This window comes from Petromyzon marinus, chromosome 77 (genome assembly GCF_048934315.1).
Source record: "Petromyzon marinus isolate PM22_M1 ecotype Great Lakes invasive population chromosome 77, UKy_Petmar_22M1.pri1.0, whole genome shotgun sequence".
Classification (NCBI taxonomy): Eukaryota; Metazoa; Chordata; class Hyperoartia; order Petromyzontiformes; family Petromyzontidae; genus Petromyzon; species Petromyzon marinus.
In genome coordinates, this window is record NC_133743.1 from 2,036,261 (window position 1) to 2,060,625 (window position 24,365).

General features: G+C 49.9%; 2 protein-coding genes across 6 annotated transcripts in view; both read right to left on the reverse strand.

Annotated features, from left to right (window-relative positions):
- Positions 1-4,885, reverse strand: part of LOC116937928 (P2X purinoceptor 4-like) — an 86,992-nt gene extending 82,107 nt beyond the window's left edge. The window contains exons 1-3 of one of the 3 annotated variants that reach the window (XM_076056672.1): positions 4,633-4,885; positions 2,696-2,823; positions 1,477-1,609 (exon numbers count right to left, since the gene is read on the reverse strand). In XM_076056672.1, the coding sequence (XP_075912787.1) occupies positions 1,477-1,609; positions 2,696-2,817 (255 nt within the window). In that variant the 5' untranslated portion in view covers positions 2,818-2,823; positions 4,633-4,885. Of the gene's footprint in view, positions 1-1,456; positions 1,610-2,695; positions 2,824-4,576 lie in introns of those variants that run through there. The other 2 variants (XM_076056671.1, XM_076056673.1) reach the window with 2 other exon arrangements.
- Positions 4,886-17,689: 12,804 nt separating this feature from the next.
- Positions 17,690-23,234, reverse strand: LOC116937929 (uncharacterized). 3 transcript variants are annotated; one of them, XM_076056675.1, is made up of 4 exons: positions 23,117-23,234; positions 22,742-22,804; positions 20,981-21,142; positions 17,690-20,247 (listed from the first exon to the last, which is right to left on the reverse strand). In XM_076056675.1, the coding sequence occupies exon 4, from the start codon at positions 20,217-20,219 to the stop codon at positions 18,888-18,890; it is 1,332 nt and encodes a 443-aa protein (XP_075912790.1). In that variant the 5' UTR covers positions 20,220-20,247; positions 20,981-21,142; positions 22,742-22,804; positions 23,117-23,234; the 3' UTR covers positions 17,690-18,887. The 3 variants fall into 3 exon arrangements, with proteins under 3 accessions (XP_075912790.1, XP_075912789.1, XP_075912791.1); XM_076056674.1 differs by lacking the exon at positions 20,981-21,142 and having other exon boundaries at positions 23,117-23,233; XM_076056676.1 differs by lacking the exons at positions 20,981-21,142; positions 22,742-22,804.
- Positions 23,235-24,365: the final 1,131 nt, after the last annotated feature.

Genomic DNA, 24,365 nt, shown 5'->3' on the forward strand with positions numbered 1-24,365 from the left:
ATGAGTACCTGGCTGGGTAGGTGGTTGAGTACCTGGCTGGGTACATGGATGAGTACCTGGCTGGGTATGTGGGTGAGTACCTGGCTGGGTAGGTGGGTGAGGACCTGGCTGAGTAGGCGGGTGAGGACCTGACTGAGTAGGCGGGTGAGTACCTGGCTGGGTACGTGGGTGAGTACCTGGCTGGGTAGGTGGGTGAGTACCTGGCTGGGTACGTGGGTGAGGACCTGGCTGGGTAGGTGGGTGAGTACCTGGCTGGGTACATGGGTGAGTGCCTGGCTGGGTAGGATGGTGAGTACCTGGCTGGGTAGGTGGGTGAATACCTGGCTGGGTACGTGGGTGAGTACCTGGCTGGGTACGTGGGTGAGTACCTGGCTGGGTAGGTGGGTGAGTACCTGGCTGGGTAGGTGAGTACCTGTCTGGGTTCGTGGGTGAGGACCTGGCTGGGTAGGTGAGTGAGTACCTGGCTGGGTAGGTGAGTACCTGTCTGGGTACGTGGGTGAGTACCTGGCTGGGTACATGGGTGAGTAACTGCCTGGGTACGTGAGTGAGTGCCTGGCTGGGTGCGTGGGTGAGTACCTGGCTGGGTAGGTGGGTGAGTAACCTGCTGGGTACGTTGGTGAGTACCTGGCTGGGTAGGTGGGTGATTACCTGGCTGGGTACGTGGGTGAGTACCTGGCTGGGTACGTGAGTACCTGTCTGTGTACGTGAGTGAGTACCTATCTGGCTACGTGGGTGAGTAACTGGCTGGGTACGTGGGTGAGTACCTGGCTGGGTAGGTGAGTACCTGTCTGGGTACGTGGGTGAGTACCTGGTTGGGTACGTGGGTACCTGTCTGTGTACGTGGGTGAGTACCTGGCTGGGTACATGGGTGAGTACCTGTCTGGGTACGTGGGTGAGTACCTGGTTGGGTACGTGGGTACCTGTCTGTGTACGTGGGTGAGTACCTGTCTGTGTACGTGGGTGAGTACCTGGCTGGGTACGTGAGTACCTGTCTGTGTATGTGGGTGAGTACCTGTCTGGGTACGTGGATGAGTACCTGGATGGGTAGGTGGGTGAGTACCTGGCTGGGTACGTGGGTGAGTACCTGGCTGGGTACGTGGGTGAGTACCTGGCTGGGTAGGTGAGTACCTGTCTGGGTTCGTGGGTGAGGACCTGGCTGAGTAGGTGAGTGAGTACCTGGCTGGGTAGGTGAGTACCTGTCTGGGTACGTGGGTGAGTACCTGGCTTGGTAGGTGAGTACCTGTCTGGGTACGTGGGTGAGTACCTGGCTGGGTACATGGGTGAGTAACTGCCTGGGTACGTGAGTGATTACCTGGCTGGGTACGTGGGTGAGTACCTGGCTGGGTAGGTGGGTGAGTAACTGGCTGGGTACGTGGGTGAGTACCTGGCTGGGTAGGTGGGTGATTACCTGGCTGGGTACGTGGGTGAGTACCTGTCTGGGTACGTGGGTGAGTACCTGGCTGGGTACGTGAGTACCTGTGGCGGCACAACGTAGTCTGCTGCATCGAAGACGGCGCTGTCCGCGAGCGCCGCTCCCTTCACTTTGGTGGTGACGGAGCTGAGGACCTCCTCCGAGTCCTGGTACCCACGCTGCACCACGAACACCCAGCTGGGGGTGGGGTCGGTGACTGTGTGAGTACCTGATGAGTACCCTGTGTACCTGTGTGAGTACCCTGTGTGAGTACCTGGTGAGTACCCTGTGTGAGTGACTGTGTGAGTACCCTGTGTGAGTACCCTGTGTACCTGTGTGAGTGACTGTGTGAGTACCTGTGTGAGTGCCCTGTGTGAGTACCTGTGTGAGTACCCTGTGTGAGTACCCTGTGTACCTGTGTGAGTACCCTGTGTGAGTACCTGGTGAGTACCCTGTGTGAGTGACTGTGTGAGTACCTGTGTGAGTACCCTGTGTGAGTACCCTGTGTACCTGTGTGAGTGACTGTGTGAGTACCTGTGTGAGTACCCTGTGAGAGTACCTGTGTGAGTACCCTGTATGAGTACCCTGTGTACCTGTGTGAGTACCCTGTGTGAGTACCTGTGTGAGTACCCTGTGTGAGTGACTGTGTGAGTACCCTGTGTGAGTACCCTGTGTGAGTACCCTGTGTGAGTGAGTGTGAGTACCTGTGTGAGTACCCTGAGTGAGTGACTGTGTGAGTACCTGTGTGAGTACCCTGTGTGAGTACCTGTGTGAGTACCCTGTGTGAGTACCTGTGTAAGTACCCTGTGTGAGTACCTGTGTGAGTACCCTGTGTGAGTACCTGTGTGAGTACCCTGTGTGAGTACCTGTATGAGTACCCTGTGTGAGTGACTATGTGAGTACCTGTGAGTACCCTGTGTGAGTACCTGTGTGAGTACCCTGTGTGAGTGACTGTGTAAGTACCTGTGTGAGTACCCTGTGTACCTGTGTGAGTACCTGTGTGAGTACCTGTGTGAGTACCTGGTGAGTACCCTGTGTGAGTACCTGTGTGAGTGACTGTGTGAGTACCCTGTGTGAGTGACTGTGTGAGTACCTGTGTGAGTGACTGTTTGAGTACCCTGTGTACCTGTGTGAGTATCCTGTGTGAGTACCTGTGTAAGTACCCTGTGTACCTGTGTGAGTGACTGTGTGAGTACCCTGTGTGAGTACCTGTGTGAGTACCCTGTGTGAGTACCCTGTGTGAGTACCTGTGTGAGTACCTGTGTGAGTACCGGCAAGTCTCACCCAACAACGTAGGCGACGATGAGGAGTTGGATGAGGCGATTGGCCAAGGAGACTTTACAGCTGTGGATCTTCACGATACGTGGAGTCTCGTACTCACAGAGTCCCCTACTCACGCAGCCCATGGCAGACTCACACACACACAGAGTACTCACACACACAGTACTCACACACACAGAGTACTGACACACACAGAGTACTCACACACACAGAGTAATCACACACAGAGTGCTCACACACACAGAGTACTCACACACACACAGAGTACACACACACACACAGAGTACTCACACACAGAGTGCTCACACACACAGAGTACTCACACACACAGAGTACACACACACACACACAGAGTACTCACACACAGTACTCACACACACAGTACTCACGGAGTACTCACACACACAGAGTACTCACACACAGAGTACTCACAGAGTACTCACACACACAGTACTCACACACAAAGTACTCACAGAGTACTTACACACAGAGTACTGACACACACAGAGTACTCACACACACAGAGTACTCACACACACACAGCGTACTCACACACACAGTACTCACACACAGTACTCACAGAGTACTCACACACAGAGTACTCACACACAGAGTACTCACAGAGTACTCACACACAGTACTCACACACAGTACTCACAGAGTACTCACACACACAGAGTACTCACACACACAGTACTCACACACACAGAGTACTCACACACACAGAGTACTCACACACAGAGTACTCACACACACAGAGTACTCACACACACAGAGTACTGACACACACAGAGTACACACACACACACAGAGTACTCACACACAGTACTCACACACACAGTACTCACGGAGTACTCACACACACAGAGTACTCACACACAGAGTGCTCACAGAGTACTCACACACACAGTACTCACACACAAAGTACTCACAGAGTACTTACACACAGAGTACTGACACACACAGAGTACTCACACACACAGAGTACTCACACACACACAGCGTACTCACACACACAGTACTCACACACACAGTACTCACAGAGTACTCACACACAGAGTACTCACACACAGAGTACTCACAGAGTACTCACACACAGTACTCACACACAGTACTCACAGAGTACTCACACACACAGAGTACTGACACACACAGAGTACTCACACACACAGAGTACTCACACACACAGTACTCACACACATAGTACTCACAGAGTACTCACACACACAGAGTACTCACACACAGAGTACTCACAGAGTACTCACACACACAGTACTCACACACACAGTACTCACAGAGTACTCACACACAGAGTACTGACACACACAGTACTCACAGAGTACTCACACACAGTACTCACACACACAGTACTCACAGAGTACTCACACACACAGAGTACTCACACACAGAGTACTCACAGAGTACTCACACACACAGAGTACTCACATACACAGAGTACTCACACACACAGTACTCACACACAGAGTACTCACACACACACACAGAGTACCCACACAGAATACTCACACACACAGAGTACTCACACACAGAGTACTCACACACAGTACTCACACACAGAGTACTCACACACAGAGTACTCACACACAGAGTACCCACACAGAGTACTCACATACACAGAGTACTCACACAGAGTACTGACACACAGAGTACTCACACACACAGTGTACTCACACAAAACACAGAGTACTCACACACACAGAGTACTGACACACACAGAGTACTGACACACACAGAGTACTCACACAACACAGAGTACTCACACACACAGAGTACTGACACACACAGAGTACTGACACACACAGAGTACTGACACACAGAGTACTCACACACACAGAGTACTCACACAAAACACAGAGTACTCACGCAACACAGAGGGCGAGAAAGATTTTCGCTTTGACGATAATGATGATGGTACTCACAGCCACTACTCAGTGGCAGTCCTGGGTGGCACTCGCTGGTACTCAGTAGCAGTTCTCGCTGGTACTTAGTAGCAGTACTCAGTAGCAGTAGTGGAGTACTCAGTAGCAATACTTGCTGGTACTCAGTAGCAGTACTGGCTGGTACTCAGTAGCAGTAGCGGCTGGTACTCAGTAGCAGTAGTGGCTGATACTCCGCTCGTCCTGGGCGCACGGGATGTGAACTTTGCCTTGAACGTTGGAGGCGGAGTCTGGCGAAATCAGCTGACAGCTCCCACGTGGGTGGGTCCAGGTGAGGGCAGGTGAGTGGTGGTGAGTGGTGGTGAGTACAGGTGAGTGGTGGTGAGTGGTGGTGAGTACAGGTGAGTACAGGTGAGTGGTGGTGAGTGGTGGTGAGTGCAGGTGAGTGGTGGTGAGTACAGGTGAGTGGTGGTGAGTGGTGGTGAGTGGTGGTGAGTACAGGTGAGTGGTGGTGAGTGGTGGTGAGTGGTGGTGAGTACAGGTGAGTGGTGGTGAGTACAGGTGAGTGAGTACAGGTGAGTGAGTACAGGTGAGTGGTGGTGAGTGGTCGTGAGTACAGGTGAGCGGTGGTGAGTGGTGGTGAGTGGTGGTGAGTACAGGTGAGTGGTGAGTACAGGTGTGTGGTCGTGAGTGGTGGTGAGTGGTGGTGAGTACAGGTGAGTGTTGGTGAGTGGTGGTGAGTACAGGTGAGTGGTGGTGAGTGGTGGTGATTACAGGTGAGTACAAGTGAGTGGTGGTGAGTACAGGTGGGTGGTGGTGAGTGGTGGTAAGTACAGGTGAGTGGTGGTGAGTGGTGGTGAATGCTGATGAGTACAGGTGAGTGGTGGTTAGTGTTGGTGAGTACAGGTGAGTACAGGTGAGGGGTGGTGAGTACAGGTGAGTGGTGGTGAGTACAGGTGAGTGGTGGTGAGTGGTGGTGAGTGGTGGTGAGTACAGGTGAGTGGTGGTGAGTACAGGTGAGTGAGTACAGGTGAGTGAGTACAGGTGAGTGGTGGTGAGTGGTCGTGAGTACAGGTGAGCGGTGGTGAGTGGTGGTGAGTGGTGGTGAGTACAGGTGAGTGGTGAGTACAGGTGTGTGGTCGTGAGTGGTGGTGAGTGGTGGTGAGTACAGGTGAGTGTTGGTGAGTGGTGGTGAGTACAGGTGAGTGGTGGTGATTACAGGTAAGTACAAGTGAGTGGTGGTGAGTACAGGTGGGTGGTGGTGAGTGGTGGTAAGTACAGGTGAGTGGCGGTGAGTGGTGGTGAATGCTGATGAGTACAGGTGAGTGGTGGTTAGTGTTGGTGAGTACAGGTGAGTACAGGTGAGGGGTGGTGAGTACAGGTGAGTGGTGGTGAGTACAGGTGAGTGGTGGTGAGTGGTGGTAAGTACAGGTGAGTGGTGGTGAGTGGTGGTGAGTGCTGATGAGTACAGGTGAGTGGTGGTTAGTGTTGGTGAGTACAGGTGAGTACAGGTGAGTGGTGGTGAGTACAGGTGAGTACAGGTGAGTGGTGGTGAGTACAGGTGGGTGGTGGTGAGTACAGGTGAGTAAGTACAGGTGAGTGGTGGTGAGTGGTGGTGAGTACAGGTGAGTGGTGGTGAGTGGTGGTGAGTGGTGGTGAGTGGTGGTGAGAACAGGTGAGTACAGGTGAGTGGTGGTGAGTGGTGGTGAGTACAGGTGAGTGGTGGTGAGTACAGGTGAGTACAGGTGAGTGGTGGTGAGTACAGGTGAGTGGTGGTGAGTGGTGGTGAGTGGTGTGAGTACAGGTGAGTGGTGGTGAGTACAGGTGAGTACAGGTGAGTGGTCGTTAGTGGTGGTGAGTACAGGTGAGTGGTGGTGAGTGGTGGTGAGTGCTGGTGAGTACAGGTGAGTGGTGGTGAGTGGTGGTGAGTACAGGTGAGTGTGGTGAGTAAGGGTACGGGTTAGGGGTTAGGGGTTCGGGGTTAGGGTCAGTTAGGGTTAGGGGTTAGGGTTAGGGGTAAGGGTTACGAGTTTACGGTAGGGGTTAGTTAGGGTTAGGGCACTCCTGTCTAACCCAGGGATGGGCAATTTTTTTTGACTCGCGGGCCGCAATGGGTTCTAAAATTTGACAGAGGGGCCGGGCCAGGAACAGATGGATGGAGTGTTTGTGTGAACTAATATAAATGACATGTAAAAATCATTACATGAAAGGATTTGGCCTTTAACCGGTAGCAAAGTCTTTATTTGCAAGGCAATTTAACAAATTGCACGAACATGAACAATACATAAACTGACACAAGATGTCTGCTGTCTGTACCATGCATTCTTTTACAAACTCGCCTTCGGAGAAAGGCTTGCTAGCCTTTGCTATTTCGAATGCCACCAAAAAACTTGCCTTCGTAGTTGACTCTTGAATCGCAGTTTGTCGGTGAAAAAAATGTTGCCGAGTCTGTAAATTAGCCGCCAACCTCTGAGCCGTAGCCGCCCGTTCTTGCGTTGACTGCTTGCTAGCGTAGTTAGCAAGCTTCGTAGCAAAGTGACGGCTGATGTTGTACTCCTTGAAAACTGCGACAGTTTCTCGGCATATCAGGCATACAGCCTTCGATTGGACTTCAGTGAAAAAGTATTTTGTTGTCCACGCCGTGTTAAACACTCGGCACTCACTGTCCACTTTTCGTTTCCTTGATCCGCTCATTTTACAGAAGGGCTCACAGCGCAAAGCGAAACAGTGAAGGGAGCAGTGAATCTAGCTCAGCAATGTAAACAAAGCCTGAAAATGGCGCTGACGGCCCACAATGCATTGCGAGATCATGTGCCCTTTCGAGCCCTATACACCACACTCCCGGTCAAAGTGCGCCATCTCATGGGGCAATGGGCGCATTACAGGAGAAAGGTAAAATTTAATTTAATAATAATATTTGGCCAAGTTCGGCAGGCCGGACCTAAAAGCCCAACGGGCCGTATACGGCCCGCGTCTGGGTTCGGGTCAGTTAGGGGAGGATGTAAGTTGTTTTCTCTGTGTGTGTGTGTCTCTGTCAAATTTCACACTTAACTTCAAATTTAGCAATCTTTGGAGATCGTAATCAACCAGGCTATGCGTTAATTGTGTTAGCCGACTCCCTGTGTTGCATTACATTTCTAAAAGATTTGCTAAATGTAGTTTTCTCAAACGATTTCTCTCTCTAAAATTAACGAGGTTCTCATGGAGACATTCAATCTTCTTCTTTCCCTCGGTCGCTTCGGGGTGGATTCATTGCCATGCACATTGTGCCAGCAGCTGCCCCGGCAGACCCCCCTCTCTCTCTATTTAAGGCCTCGACACAGAGGCATTGGGTCTCTGTGTGTCTCTGTGTGAGTCTCTCTGCTTGTGTGTCTGTCTGTGTGTCTCCGTGTCTGTGTTTTGTCTCTCTCTCAAATCTAGTTCTACCTGATGACGGTTGCTTGTGTTGCAATCGAAACGTCGCATTCTATGATTTAATTTATTTTCTTTCTCCGTGACTTTACCGAAAGAACCAAAGAGTAAGCGCGATTTGTTTTTCCCCTCTGCCTCAGACAGCTGAAATCCTCACTCGTCTTTGAAGCCGTGCTTACTATCGCCATGTTTTAAGTTCACGTTTTGAACAGCGTTCATCCATGCGCTCATCACGGGTTGGAAGTGAAGAAAGAACTGCACACCTCTCGCAGCTTGGCACAGTTCAACTTCTCGCAGGCCGAGACTCAAAACGCGTCTTGAGCATCGTTCGCAGCACTCGCGGTTTAGAATTCTCGCGAGGCATTTGATATAATAGGGGAGGTGCCCCCTGCATGACGTCATTTCCTGCTAGCACGTGCAATGTTAGCTACCGGACGACATTAACTTGCTCTCGTGTGTGTGATTGACAATATTCACATTGTATCTCTTCTGAGAGATACAATGTGAATACTCCCATAATTAGTATTCGGTTTATGCTTAACCAAGATTTGCGGCATACAGTATTTCTTACCAAGGATATTCCGAGGGTCCTATTAATCTTTGTTCCCCTTCTGTATCACCACACTTCTTATTCTCAAGTTATGTTTTGATATCCTGAGGTTGAAGATATAGCTAAGCTTGGAACTCTACCGCTGAACCTTTAAACCCCAGTCAGCTTGTAATGATTATAACTGACATTGGGTGGATTTTGGTGGCTGGGAGAGGCTCGGATTCCCTGCTTCGTCTGCCTTTGGTGATGTTTTATTGCGTTTTTCTTTCATGGAGGCCTTCTCTTGAAGTCAATTTAGGGATTTCTCGCAGAATCTCATTGGCCTTCCATTGGGCTTGGAATTTTTTCAGTTTTTAGTGGTTTCTGGGTTTTGCTTCGGGTTTTTGTGTTTTTTTATCTTTTGGATGACTATTTCATTTCTATTTAAATTCGCGAGTTAAAAAAAGATAGAAATTATATAGTCATCCTCTCAGCCGACAAAGGCAACGCCACTGTAATTATGGATAAAGATTCGTACAACAACAAAATCCAGAACCTACTCAACGATGGAAGGTACTCAAAAATTAAAAATGACCCTACTAATAGCCTAAATATTAAAACCAACAAGATCATCACAAGTTCGACCTCCCTAATCGAACCAACTAAACGTCCCTCCCTAAAACCTTCTGCTGCAAGACCCCCTAGATTCTATGGTCTCCCCAATATTCATAAAGAAGGCACCCCACTACGTCCCATCGTATCCACGATCAACTCCCCTACCTATGAGCTAGCACGTTTTCTGTCAGATACCTCGCTACCTTTCACAGGTAAGACCTCCTCAGCAGTACTTAACTCAGCCCAATTGGTCTCTATGGTCAAAGACGTTGTACTGTCCCCCGACGATATCCTTGTCAGCTTCGATGTGGTCTCTCTGTTCACCAAGGTCCTAGTACCTGATACCATTGAAATAATTGAAAAATTGGTACAACATGGACTAGACCCCGATACACCTGCGCTGGTTAGACACTGCCTCACCAATACCTACTTCACTTGGAATGGTACCTTCTACAAACAAAATGAGGGTACCCCCATGGGTTCTCCCTTATCACCAGTGATAGCCAATGTTTTCATGGAGAAATTTGAATCAGACGCCATCCAGACTTCCACCCTCAGACCTTCCCTGTGGAAGAGATATGTAGACGACACTTTCGTCATTTGGCCACATGGCCTCCCAGCTTTGAACCTCTTCCTACACCACATCAATTCCAGACATCCCGCCATCAAATTCACCATGGAAGTGGAGAAAGATGGCAAGTTGCCGTTCTTGGATGTTCTGTTTGAGAGGAGACCTGATGGTTCATTGGGACATTCTGTTTACTGGAAACCCACCCACACATATTCCTACTTAAAACCTGATTCCCACCACCACCCGACTCAAAATAATTCTCTCATCAAAACGTTATACCACAGGGCTCATTGCATTTCGGACCAACACCATCTGGCCAGTGAATTAAAACACGTACATCTGGCCCTCAAGAGAAACGGATACTCTGACCGTACCATCCGCCAAGCTGTTTCTCCCTCCATACAGAAACAACCACTTGATACTCCGGTCAAAACCATCACACTACCATATATAGCAGGCGTTACTAAAAAGATCTCCAAAATTCTAAAGAAACACAAGATCCTGGTCCGGTTCTATACAGTACACAAAATCCGTGACCTGATGCCATCCGTGAAGGATGTCATTCCTGATTTACAGTAGCCCGGGGTTTACAAATTGAGCTGCACTTGTGGTGATTGCTATATCGGGGAGACAAAGCGACATGTCTCTGACCGAATTCGCAAGCACAAATCAGATTTGAAACACGGCAAATTCTTCTGCCGTAGCTGATCATTGTTTCAACGCTGTGGGTGATCACAATACAATTTTCTCCGATACCAAGGTCCTTTGCAAACCGACAGGTTATCATCAGAGATTTGTCCACGAGGCAATTCAGATTTACAAACACAGACACAATTTCAACCGAGAAGATGGTTTCAAATTAAGCAACCATTGGAAAGATGTTCTAAATCGAACCAAACATTAAACTAATTTCAATGGTACAGTATATTTATTTAAAATAGTGGCACTCCAAACTTCCAAGGTCGTGATTTTTGTTGTTTTATTTTTTACCTACGTGACTTTACCTAATAGAACCAATGAGTATGGATCCTTGCAGGCACGAAAGCTTCAAATCTAAGTTTCAATGGTACAGTATATTTATTCTAGTAGTGGTATTCCAAACTCCCAGGGTGGTGTATTATCATCTTGTGCTAATTCCAAGCTTTGTCAGTGGTGCGTTTCATGCTAATTTCCTTTGTCAGGGCGTTTGCTGTTTGCCCCCTCACAGCTTAAAGGGAGGCGACCAGCGCTTGGCTTTCTTCACTCCAACGCTATCCGCTGGACAGGTTGGTCCCTTCACCTGATGAAGGCCGCTTGTGTTGTGGCCGAAACGTAGTGATTTTTGTTGTTTTAATATTTTACCTACGTGACTTTTACCGAATAGAACCAAAGAGAATGGGTGAGGAGTAGGACTGTCACGTAGAGAATGGGTGAGGAGTAGGACTGTCACGTAGACAATGGGTGAGGAGTAGGACTGTCACGTAGACAATGGGTGAGGAGTAGGCCTGTCACGTAGACAATGGGTGAGGAGTAGGCCTGTCACGTAGACAATGGGTGAGGAGTAGGACTGTCACGTAGACAATGGGTGAGGAGTAGGCCTGTCACGTAGAGAATGGGTGAGGAGTAGGACTGTCACGTAGACAATGGGTGAGGAGTAGGACTGTCACGTAGACAATGGGTGAGGAGTAGGCCTGTCACCTAGACAATGGGTGAGGAGTAGGCCTGTCACGTAGACAATGGGTGAGGAGTAGGACTGTCACGTAGACAATGGGTGAGGAGTAGGACTGTCACGTAGAGAATGGGTGAGGAGTAGGACTGTCACGTAGACAATGGGTGAGGAGTAGGCCTGTCACGTAGAGAATGGGTGAGGAGTAGGACTGTCACGTAGACAATGGGTGAGGAGTAGGACTGTCACGTAGACAATGGGTGAGGAGTAGGACTGTCACGTAGACAATGGGTGAGGAGTAGGACTGTCACGTAGACAATGGGTGAGGAGTAGGACTGTCACGTAGACAATGGGTGAGGAGTAGGCCTGTCACGTAGACAATGGGTGAGGAGTAGGCCTGTCACGTAGAGAATGGGTGAGGAGTAGGACTGTCACGTAGACAATGGGTGAGGAGTAGGACTGTCACGTAGACAATGGGTGAGGAGTAGGCCTGTCACCTAGACAATGGGTGAGGAGTAGGCCTGTCACGTAGACAATGGGTGAGGAGTAGGACTGTCACGTAGACAATGGGTGAGGAGTAGGACTGTCACGTAGACAATGGGTGAGGAGTAGGCCTGTCACGTAGAGAATGGGTGAGGAGTAGGCCTGTCACGTAGACAATGGGTGAGGAGTAGGACTGTCACGTAGACAATGGGTGAGGAGTAGGCCTGTCACGTAGACAATGGGTGAGGAGTAGGCCTGTCACGTAGACAATGGGTGAGGAGTAGGACTGTCACGTAGACAATGGGTGAGGAGTAGGACTGTCACATAGACAATGGGTGAGGAGTAGAACTGTCACGTAGACAATGGGTGAGGAGTAGGCCTGTCACGTAGACAATGGGTGAGGAGTAGGCCTGTCATGTAGAGAATGGGTGAGGAGTAGGACTGTCACGTAGACAATGGGTGAGGAGTAGGCCTGTCACGTAGACAATGGGTGAGGAGTAGGACTGTCACGTAGACAATGGGTGAGGAGTAGGACTGTCACGTAGACAATGGGTGAGGAGTAGGCCTGTCACGTAGACAATGGGTGAGGAGTAGGACTGTCACGTAGACAATGGGTGAGGAGTAGGCCTGTCACGTAGACAATGGGTGAGGAGTAGGCCTGTCACGTAGACAATGGGTGAGGAGTAGGCCTGTCACGTAGACAATGGGTGAGGAGTAGGCCTGTCACGTAGACAATGGGTGAGGAGTAGGACTGTCACGTAGACAATGGGTGAGGAGTAGGCCTGTCACGTAGACAATGGGTGAGGAGTAGGCCTGTCACGTAGACAATGGGTGAGGAGTAGGCCTGTCACGTAGACAATGGGTGAGGAGTAGGCCTGTCACGTAGACAATGGGTGAGGAGTAGGCCTGTCACGTAGACAATGGGTGAGGAGTAGGCCTGTCACGTAGACAATGGGTGAGGAGTAGGCCTGTCACGTAGACAATGGGTGAGGAAGCCAAAGGAGCTGAGCAACAGCAGCATTAGGGGGCTCTCCACGGGGGGGGGGGCACGGGTAAGCGCCCGACTGGCTGAGAGGGCAGCCCAGCTTAGCCAGGGATCTCTTTGATGTGGGAAGGCATAAAAGGGGGGCTGGTGGAGTTGGCGGAGCGGCAGCGACGGGGAGCCCCTCCTCGATCTTCAACCACCGACCCCCGCGCCTTCCGCTACTCCCCGCTTATATTCCATGACAGCTACAGGCTTAGTGCGGCTTGGAAGCGTATTATTAAATAATACACATTGCAATTCTCTATAGGTGAAACAAATACTAATTAACGGATTACTAACGTAGCATATAATCACAATAACACACATTACAACTAATTACTGATCTACAACTCATTACTAATCATAACCATTGACTGATTACCAATCGATTATATAATTACAATACTCCGCCTCAAATCACTGCACCTGAATGAGTTCAATGATGACGTCACCCTGCTGCTGCTCTATTTAAGACCTGGAGCAAGTGGAGAGGGCTTTACCATTCTGGCGAATTGCCCGATGATGCTGGTTGATGTAGTTACCAGCGAAACGTCGTGCTACTCAAACTGTAAATGTTGTAGATTCACGAATTTTATGTAGTGTGTTAAATCCAACCTGGATCTTGTGTTTGCTCATAATTTTGGAAATATTTTTAGTGACCCCTGCTATGTAAAGCAAGGTGATGGTTTTAATTGGGTCCTCAGGTGGTTCTTTCCCAACAGATGGGGTGATAGCTTTACGGATTGTGTAGTCTGAATATCCAGTCATCTTGAGGGCTTGGTGTAGGTGTTCTAGTTCACTGGCTAGGTGGTGATGACGGTCGGAGATACATCGAGCTCTATGGTGTAGAGTTTTGATGAGGGAATTCTTCTGGGCTGGATGGTGGTGGGAGTCAGGCTTTAGATAGGCATCCGTGTGGGTGGCTTTCCTGTAGACAGTGTCCCATTGAGCCATCTGGTCTCTTCTCGATCAAAACATCCAGGAATGGAAGCTTGCCATCCTTTTCCACTTCCATGGTGAATTTGATGGCTGGGTGTATGGAATTGATGTGGTTGAAGAATTGGTTCAGTGCTGGCAGGCCAAGTGGCCAGATGACGAACGTGTCACCTACTCTTCCACAAGGAAGGGCGATGTTAAATGTCTTTACATGAACAGGCTAAATGTCTCACTCACATAGCCACCTCTGCTCTCGTTCCCTCGATGTGTCGTTGGCTCTTGCTGTTTAATAGGCTGAATGTGTGGGGCTGATGCTGCCCTCCTCCTCTCCCCCCTCCTCCTCTGCTTCCCGCCGGGCTGCCGCCGATCGAGTGATCGGCCTCCCCGCATCCGCCTCCTCTCTGTGGGGCATGACTTGTGGCTGTCTCTCCACCGCCTCGCGTTATCCTGAATTCCTCCCCCGCGTAAACCACCACTTACGCTGCGGGGGCTGCCTACGCAACCGTTCCTGCTGGTCACCACGTGCACGCGCAGCCACTTGTACCTGCTGCTGATGACGGCTCGTGCTAAAAATAGCCGCATGAATATGCACGCGCCTTTCCCCCCTTTCCGCGAAATCTGCTTCCCTCCGCCGTGGTGGCAAGAGCGTAGGCACACGCGCGAGCACACAACGATCGAATCGATGTCAATATTCGCGCGTTGCACCACTGAGCGTTACCGTCGCTACGTGAACACACTGCGTAAAACGCGCTGAGTAAACAAGCACGCGAGCGGGTTTTAACTCACCCCTCCCTCACCCTGTTGCTCGCGCGGCGCCGCGGTGCAGAAGCGGGGTGGTTAATGAATTACTGCCCGCGTGGCCCCCACACACAGCCGCTCGAATGACGCCCCACGCCGACACCCTTAATGCGATCATCGCTACGTACAGCCACTGCGTAAAACGCGCTGGGTAAACACGCACGCGATCGTGCGCACGCGAACGTCAGCGATCGTCTTGTGATTAAATATCTGCGCGCTTCACACGTATGCACGTACTCACGCCACCCCTATGCTTTTCCCACACACACAGAAATCATGCGGCGTGGTTGCTCTGTGCGATGGGAGTCGGAGGGACGAGGGTCCGAGAGGTCTCTGCCCCGGTAGAGTTGTGGCTGCACTCGCCAGCGTCTTTCGGACGCTGCGAGTGGCTGGGAGTCCAAGTGGGTAGCTTGTCGACTGGAGAACTGACCAACGTTTTCCCCTTCCCTCTCTTTGTCCCCTCCGAATACAAAAATCAAGCGTCAAGTGGTATTGCCCTCCCGGCCAATCGGGCGCCTACCTTTCGATGTTAAACCGATGCCCCGCCCCCCTACGTGGTACGGCGCCGCCGGGGTGCCGTCACCCGTCGTCTGTGCGCTCGCCCTCCTCCTCGTGCTCCGGGTCAGGAGTCAGCCCAGGAACTTTCCCCCGATGCCCCGCCCCTACCTGGCGTGCGGCTCTCCCGTGCTCCCTGATCCATGGTCTACACACTCGCCCTACTCCTCGTGCTCCCCCAAGGCCCTCTTCCCCTTGGCTGGGGGGTGTTCTCACTGCGGTTTGCTCAGTGAGCTCGTCGTGACCATGCCATTTTAAGCTAATTCACGTGGCTGTAGCGCAATTCGGCCTGGGGGGAATTGGCCCTTGGGTATAAACCCAGGGTGCCAGGTGACCCCCCCACGAGACCCTCCGTGGGTGCATTTGTGTATTTAGAGGGGGTGTGCGTGCGTTTGTGTGGGGGGTTGCAAGGGGATAGCAGCGCTGGCAGAGTTGCTCCGTTGCTGTGGCACCACAAATGTCTCGCTGTGCCCGCTTCTCTGACATCGACACGCTAAGCTTAGCAATAGAATGGCCGCCTCTTCAGCACCGTAGTCGTGAGGTAATCAGCTCTCAGGTCTGACATCGACATGCAAATTCCATCTCTAGCCCCGCCCACTTACCCTTGGGTTGCACCCATCTCAAACCTTTCTCACCTATGGCTGCAGCAGCTCTCTCGCTACATTTCTCCTGCCTCAGCAGTTCTCCTGCCTCAGCAGTTCTCCTGCCTCAGCAGTTCTCCTGCCTCAGGAGTTCTCCTGCCTCAGGAGTTCTCCTGCCTCAGGAATTCTGCCCGCAGGAGTTCTCCTGCCTCAGCCGTTCTCCTGCCTCAGCAGTTCTCTTGCCTCAGGAGTTCTCCTGCCTCAGCAGTTCTCCTGCCTCAGCAGTTCTCCTGCCTCAGCAGTTCTCTTGCCTCAGCAGTTCTCTTGCCTCAGCAGTTCTCCTGCCTCAGCAGTTCTCCTGCCTCAGCAGTTCTCCTGCCTCAGCAGTTCTCCTGCCTCAGCAGTTCTTCTGCCTCAGCAGTTCTCCTGCCTCAGCAGTTCTCCTGCCTCAGCAGTTCTCCTGCCTCAGCAGTTCTCCTGCCTCAGCAGTTCTCCTGCCTCAGCAGTTCTCCTGCCTCAGCAGTTCTCCTGCCTCAGGAGTTCTCCTGCCTCAGCAGTTCTCCTGCTGTATTGTTTCACCCGAGGACGATTGCTCGTGTTGCGATCGAAACGTCATGATTTTTTTAAATTTTTCTATCTATGCAACTTTACCGAAAGACCCAAAGAGAATGAATTCCTGCAGTCATGAAAGCTTTAAGTCAAGATTTGTCATACGCGTTTTTCATTTTTTTAAAAACATTAATGTAGACTGTAGCCTGGTTCTAAATCGGAGTGTACTGGCAGTCTATAATGTAGACTGTAGCCTGGTTCTTAACCACGGTGAGTGTACTGGCAGTGTATAATGTACACTCATTCCGATTTAGAACCAGGCTAGTCTATATTAGTGGTTTATTATTTTTAGTCACTTTATTTTATGATAGACAACCGCCATTCGCCACGAAGTGGCGGTGACGTCACCACGACGCTTGTGCCAGGCCATGTGCACCTTGAGGCCACGTGAAGTGTTGAACGCCCGCTGGCAGGTCACGGGGCAGACCCAGGTGCGACTGGTCGACTGAGATGACTGAGACGAGTGGCTAATGCACCACCTGTGCCCCCTACTGTGCCAACTTGCTCTGCTTTAGACAGACACACACAGACAGGACAGGCGGACAGACACAGACAAGAGGAACACAGAGAAAAATAGCCAGAGAGATACAGGCAGAGACACAGGCGAACACACACAGACGGACAGAGAGATGTTGAATCGAACAAACTTAACTCACTCCATTGAAAGAGATTCCTCGATCTTTGCCCATCCCCGTGAGTCGTTCTAGTTTGTATTTATTTCATTGTGTGGTGTGTACGTGTAAGCAATGTGGGATATCGATGTACACAGATATGAACAAGATCAGCAGACGTCTTTCATACTCTTTTGTTCTTTGAGTAAAGTCACGTAGGTAGAAAAAATAAAATAATAAATGAATCACGCGGTTGTCGATTGCAACACAAGCGGTCATCCTAAGACGAAAACATCCAGACATTGTCGCGGCAGAAGTCACGTGAGCTACGGCACGTGACAAAGATGAGGTGACCCCCCCCCTACCGTGGCTCGCCCCACTCAGCTGAGCATTGTTTTAATGCGGTGGGCTCACGCAAAATTAATTTCTGTAAGATGAAGGTACTTGAAAACCCACTGGCTATACTCTTTTATATGACCGCACAACTTCATCTGTGACGAAGGCTGCACGTTCCGTCGTTTTCATGCAGGGGGCGCTGCAAACCTACGCACCCCCTGCATGAACGACGGAGGCGCAGCGACAGTCGTTCGATCTGCACACGGCGGTCTTCTCGCACGGCCAGCTCCGTGTCGCCTCATCTCGATCCCGCGATCCCAACCAAGTGAAAGTCCGCATCGAACCGAACCCCCGGCAAGGCCATCTACTTGACGAGAGAAAATTTACACGAAATATCGTTTTCAATAAGCTTTTAATGAAGAAATACAATTATCTCATTCAAAACATAATACAATTCAAAGTTGTTTCATTTTCAAACGTCAAAACGGAGCATCGGGAGCTTGCGTGGAGGCTTCGTTCGTGTGCAATTTTTTTCGTGACTTTCCTGGCTCAAGGCCGTAAATGGTTGTGAGGGGCGCCGCAGGCGGTCAGGCTTGCTTCAACCCTTGGTTGTGAACATCCAGACGCTAATCAGCAAGGTCCATGTCTTGTCCTAATTCGACAAAATCTACGTCAATGCGTAATACAAAATTATAATTCGTGTTGTAGAGAATGTATCTCCTCTACGTGTAACGTTTGAGTGGTATGCCTTGTAATTGATGAATGATCCGAGTGTGCTCCATATTTCAAAGACAATGAGTTGCACCAGAGGGAGATGCTTCCTGAAAACGCAAAAATACCCTTTGACCTGTATCACAAGAACAATGAGTTTCACCTGAGTTATCTGTACAGGTTATTTACAAAACACACACTTTGTCCTAACATCACTTAATCAATATTTGACCCTTATAGACAAAATGTTACATGTACGCACACAATCAGACAAGTATTCATTCTAAATTATTGAAAATTTTAACAAAATGTAATTACTGCACTGAAATATACTGCATCAGGTTACATTGCATTAACAAGCTATTTTAAAACATATGCACCGTCTGCTTAACAATGTATGTACATACTATTGCGCCATTCAAAACGAGTAGGCCATTGAATGCTGGCGTCTGGGTCAAAATGTATCAAATTCTAAACATTACCTACAAACTACACAACTGAGATGCCACATCAACCATCGCCCCCTACTGACAGGCTCTTGTCCACATGCAGGCCGGTGCAGGGCCACCACCTTGTGCCACACAGGGGCAGCTGCTACTTGGGGATGCTCTTCGAGTGTTTGAGACGAGATACGATACAAAACTCAGAATTGCCGAGGCGATTAAGCAAGCACCATATAAATGTAATTATTAGAACCTAGTGAATGCTTGGGAGATTATTGGCTCTTGCTCCTGGTTAGAGATCTACCCAACCCACAGGTCCACAAAGACTGGCCGCTCTTACCCTGTAGGTTGAACCTTGGAATTGAGTGTTCAACTTCACATTCTTGTCATTAAAAGCCTGTGACAAAGGTGCATCTAAAGGAGCGACATCGTCTCTGGCTTACACATTTACCGGGTCTCCATTTGACTTTGTATTGTCTCGGAGGAAATCCACCCACACCTCCACTTCCACAAACTGCTGGGAGTTGCCTCGCTCTGCCTCACAGTCAGAATTCTCCTCCTGCTTCACGTTGCCTCCATCGATGTGAAGGTCCGATTTTGGAGTTGAATCTTCAGCTTCACATTTTACCCTCACTTCTTCGCTCTTCACCATCACTTCTTCACATTTCACCTTCACCTCTTCATATTTCACTTCGATACCTTTAAAAGTGTCCAAACTGGGATTTTCTTCCGGTTCTTGTTTCATGAGGGATGGGCTCATTGCGGCACTTTGACTTTCACAAGTAGATTTCAGATTCCACTCCTTTTGGATCTTCTGATGCTTTTGAGTTTTCTGGTGTTTTTTAAGAGTAGATGACTGTGCAAACGCCTTCCCACACACACTGCACTTGAAGGGTTTCTCTCCCGTGTGTGTTGTCTGGTGTTTTTTAAGAGTAGATGACTGTGCAAACGCCTTCCCACACACACTGCCCTTGAAGGGTTTCTCTCCCGTCTGTGTTCTCTGGTGTGCTACAAGAGGAGATGAATGTATAAACGCCTTCCCACACACACTGCCCTTGAAGGGTTTCTCTCCCGTGTGAGTTCTCTGGTGTGTTACAAGAGCAGATGACTGTGCAAACGCCTTCCCACACACACTGCACTTGAAGGGTTTCTCTCCCGTGTGAGTTCTCTGGTGTGTTACAAGATGAGATGAATGTACAAACGCCTTCCCACACACACTGCACTTGAAGGGTTTATCTCCCGTGTGTGTTCTCTGGTGTACTTGAAGATGTGGTGACTGTGCAAACGCCTTCCCACACACACTGCACTTGAAGGGTTTCTCTCCCGTGTGTATTCTCTGGTGTGTTACAAGAGCAGATGAACGTGCAAACGCATTCCCACACACACTGCACTTGAAGGGTTTATCTCCCGTGTGTATTCTCTGGTGTGTTACAAGAGCAGATAAATGTGCAAACGCCTTCCCACACACACTGCACTTGAAGGGTTTCTCTCCTGTGTGTGTTCTCTGGTGTGTTACAAGATTAGATGAAACTGAAAACGCCTTCCCACACACATTGCACTTGAAGGGTTTATCTCCTGTGTGTGTTCTCTGGTGTACTTGAAGATGTGGTGACCGTGCAAACGCCTTCCCACACACACTGCACTTGAAGGGTTTCTCTCTTGTGTGAGTTCTCTGGTGCCGTGTCAAATGGTCAGGACGATCCGTGCTGTTTGCACGCCGGTCACATTGTTGCCTTTTTGCACCGAGCCGCGCCGAGTGCCTTTGCTCCATCAGACAAATTCTGCAGAGGAAGCGACAGCTGCAGACAGAAAAAAAGAACATCCACACCATTTACACATCAGTATCGAAGCACAGAAGAATGCATATACACAGTCACACGTGACTTACACGTCTAGACTTATTCATATATTCATGATATAGTGAAAAAGTATCCCAAATTCCTCATACGGGCTGTTATGGCACACAATGAGAGGGCAAATGTCATAAACGTGCCTGGAAGCCCTCGTATCTTCAAAATGAATGTCAACCCAAAATTCACACAATTTCGGCTGTCTGGCTACAAAAGGAATATTTATGAAAGCTAAATTCAGCTGACATAGCAAAGGGTGTTGAAAATAATATTTGTGAAATGCAGAAATGCATAAATTAATGTTCAATCACAACTTGGAGGTGTGAAAGCCAGGCACAGATGTCCTTGAATGCTAGGATGAAAAGTTCCGACTTCAGCTGCACGTGTGCTGTGATAACTTCCTGACTCCATTCTTACAAAGAGTTCCAGAGGAAAACAAAAATAAACTATTGTTTTGATATAACCTCCGTGCTCAATAGAGTTAATAGACTTTACTGCAAATACAAACTTGACCCTGTCACACACTGGCATGGTAAACAGTTGGTGGTGTGTCCATACGCATGCCTGGCCACCTTCATCCACTCAGTATTAATGCTTCCTTACTCCACCAAGTAATTAATTGAAGATCAATCAACATCGCCGAGGCTGCGTGTCTCTCTCCATGTGGTGAGATGTTAACTACCTCTCCTGGTATACAGGAAGTCGTGGGTTCGATCCCGACCCTGACACCTGCTGTATATTTGGAGTTTGCGTGTCTCTCTCTCTCCCCGTGGTCGCATGAATTTCCCTCCGGATCCCCCGGTTGTCCCCACTCCACAAGCAGAGAGCGAACACCGCCAAGCGTCTAGAGTGAACACCACCACGCGTCTAGAGTGAACACCACCACGCATCTAGAGCGAACACCACCACACGTCCAGAGTGAACACCACCACGTCTAGAGTGAACACCACCACACGTCTAGAGTGAACACCACCACGTGTCTAGAGTGAACACCACCACGCGTCCAGAGTGAACACCACCACACGTCTAGAGTGAACACCACCACACGTCTAGAGTGAACACCACCACGTGTCTAGAGTGAACACCACCACGCGTCCAGAGTGAACACCACCACACGTCTAGAGTGAACACCACTACACGTCTAGAGTGAACACCACCACACGTCCAGAGTGAACACCACCACACGTCTAGAGTGAACACCACCACACGTCTAGAGTGAACACCACCACGTGTCTAGAGTGAACACCACCACGCGTCCAGAGTGAACACCACCACACGTCTAGAGTGAACACCACCACACGTCCAGAGTGAACACCACCACACGTCTAGAGTGAACACCACCACACGTCCAGAGTTAACACCACCACACGTCTAGAGTGAACACCACCACACGTCTAGAGTGAACACCACCACACGTCTAGAGTGAACACCACCACGCGTCTAGAGTGAACACCACCACACGTCTAGAGTGAACACCACCACGCGTCTAGAGTGAACACCACCACACGTCTAGAGTGAACACCACCACACGTCTAGAGTGAACACCACCACGCGTCCAGAGTGAACACCACCACACGTCTAGAGTGAACACCACCACGCGTCTAGAGTGAACACCACCACACGTCTAGAGTGAACACCACCACACGTCTAGAGTGAACACCACCACACGTCTAGAGTGAACACCACCACGCGTCTAGAGTGAACACCACCACGCGTCTAGAGTGAACACCACCACACGTCTAGAGTGAACACCACCACGCGTCTAGAGTGAACACCACCAGGCTTCTAGAGTGAACACCGCCACGCGTCTAGAGTGAACACCACCACACGTCTAGAGTGAACACCGCCACGCGTCCAGAGTGAACACCGCCACGCGTCCAGAGTGAACACCGCCACGCGTCTAGAGTGAACACTGCCACGCGTCCAGAGTCAACACCGCCATGCGTCCAGAGTGAACACCGCCACGCGTCTAGAGTGAACACTGCCACGCGTCCAGAGTCAACACCGCCACGCGTCTAGAGTGAACACCGCCACGCGTCTAGAGTGAACACCGCCACGCGTCTAGAGTGAACACCGTCACGCGTCTAGAGTGAACACCACCACGCTGTTGACGAGCCTCACCTTTTGATTTAAAGCTTTCGTGACTGCAGTAATTCATATTCTTAGCTCTTTCGGTAAAGTCACGTTGAAGGGAAACAATAAAATATATATAAAACAATAAAAAATTATCACGACGTTTCGACCATAACACAAACGGTCGTCATCAGGTGTGTCGGTTTGCAATAATCAATTAATTAATCAATTAATGCAAACCGACACACCTGATGACGACCGTTTGTGTTATGGTCGAAACGTCGTGAGAATTTTTATTGTTATATCTATTTTATTTTATTGTTTCCCTTCAACGTGACTTTACCGAAAGAGCTAAGAATTTGAGCCTCACCTTGTGTTGTGGGCAGGTCGCTTCTGAAAACAAGAGCGGTATAGCAGCTCAAGCGGGCTTGGCCTGGTAAAAATAAATGAATAAAAACTGCGTGAATATTTAAAAGTAAAACAAAGTTACAAAGTGGCGAGCCGTGTGAAGACAAATTAAACTTAAGCGAGAGAATTGAAGCAAACGCGATCAGGCGAGGGCAGGAGGCAAGGCCGCGCGTGGCTAGGCCCCGCGTTGTAAAGTTCCAACCGGGACATCGCTTCCATGCTCGCTGCTACTCAATTGACATCCCTACGAGAGAGCGAGGCTCGACCTCGGTAAACAACAACAACAACCACCACCACAACCACCACAACAACCACCACCGCGATGAGAATTTCTCACCTCGGATTTCAGTGCACGGGCGGAGCAGCAGCTTCCTGTTATCTCGTGACGTCACGCGGCAGCAGGCGGTGACATGACGTCACTTGCGGGGTACAAGACACTCCATTCCCACAATTATGTTAATGAGCCTCGCCCATAAGTGGAGGGATGGGGCGTGGGTGCCGAACTCTTCGCAATAAACTCGTGACGGCTTTCATGAAGACATTATGTTAATGAACCGCTAGTCACCGGGCGTAGCTTTGCCCAAATAAGGATTGTACTTGACCAAATAACGGAAGTGACCCAGGCAGAGGTGACGTCACGCTCAATGGCTCGGTGGACGGGGTGGGGTGAATACCTTGGTGACATGACGTCACTAGCGAGGTACACCTCCCCCTAGCGTTTCACGCCGATGAGGTAATGCTGAGTGTTGACGTCACAGAGCGGGGTTGGAGTTTAAGTTGATTTAGATTCATTTTCCATTGCTCCCTCCCTTGATCAGAGACCCCTTGGGTGTGTGAGCTCAGCAAAAACTGTGTGTGTACACTGTGTACACTGAGTGTGTGTGTACAAACTCTATGTGTACACTGAGTGTGTGTGTACAAACTCTGTGTGTGTGTACACTGTGTGTGTGTACACAGTGTGTACGTGTACACTGTGTGTGTGTACACTGTGTGTGTGTGCACACACACAAACGAGTAGCCGGAGTGTAATCATCGCTGCTGTTGAGACGAGCTCGTTCGGGCGTGGCGCTGTCCAGCCACCCCCTCGTGTGCCGTGACGACCTCCATGGGTGCTGCTCGCCATGAACACCACTTTGTAGATGTTGTGGCTTGGCTCTCCAGCACACCGGTGGAGACTTTTCACGATGAAATTTTCACGTCCATAAAAAATCTGCCGTTTTTTTGGCAAATTTGTCCCAATTTTCCTAGTTTTATTTTTCAACAAAAAGTGCATTCCTTGGTTGTGTTTAGGGTTATGGGTAGGGTTAGAGGTTAGGGTTAGGGGTTAAGGTTAGCGGTTAGGGTTTAAGGTTAGGAGTTAGGCACATCTGGCAAAAACTTTGCCAAGCTGTAGCGTGTACAAAATTCTTTGGCAGGCGTCATGACGGGCACTGCAAACTCCGACCATGTTCGTCCAGTACTCACTGAACTGCATTGGCTTCCTGTTCCCAACTCATTCGTTATAAGGTTGCACCCATTACATACAAAGCGCTTGCCACAAATGAACCACAATACCTTGCTGGTATCATCAAAGCGCATAAACGCTC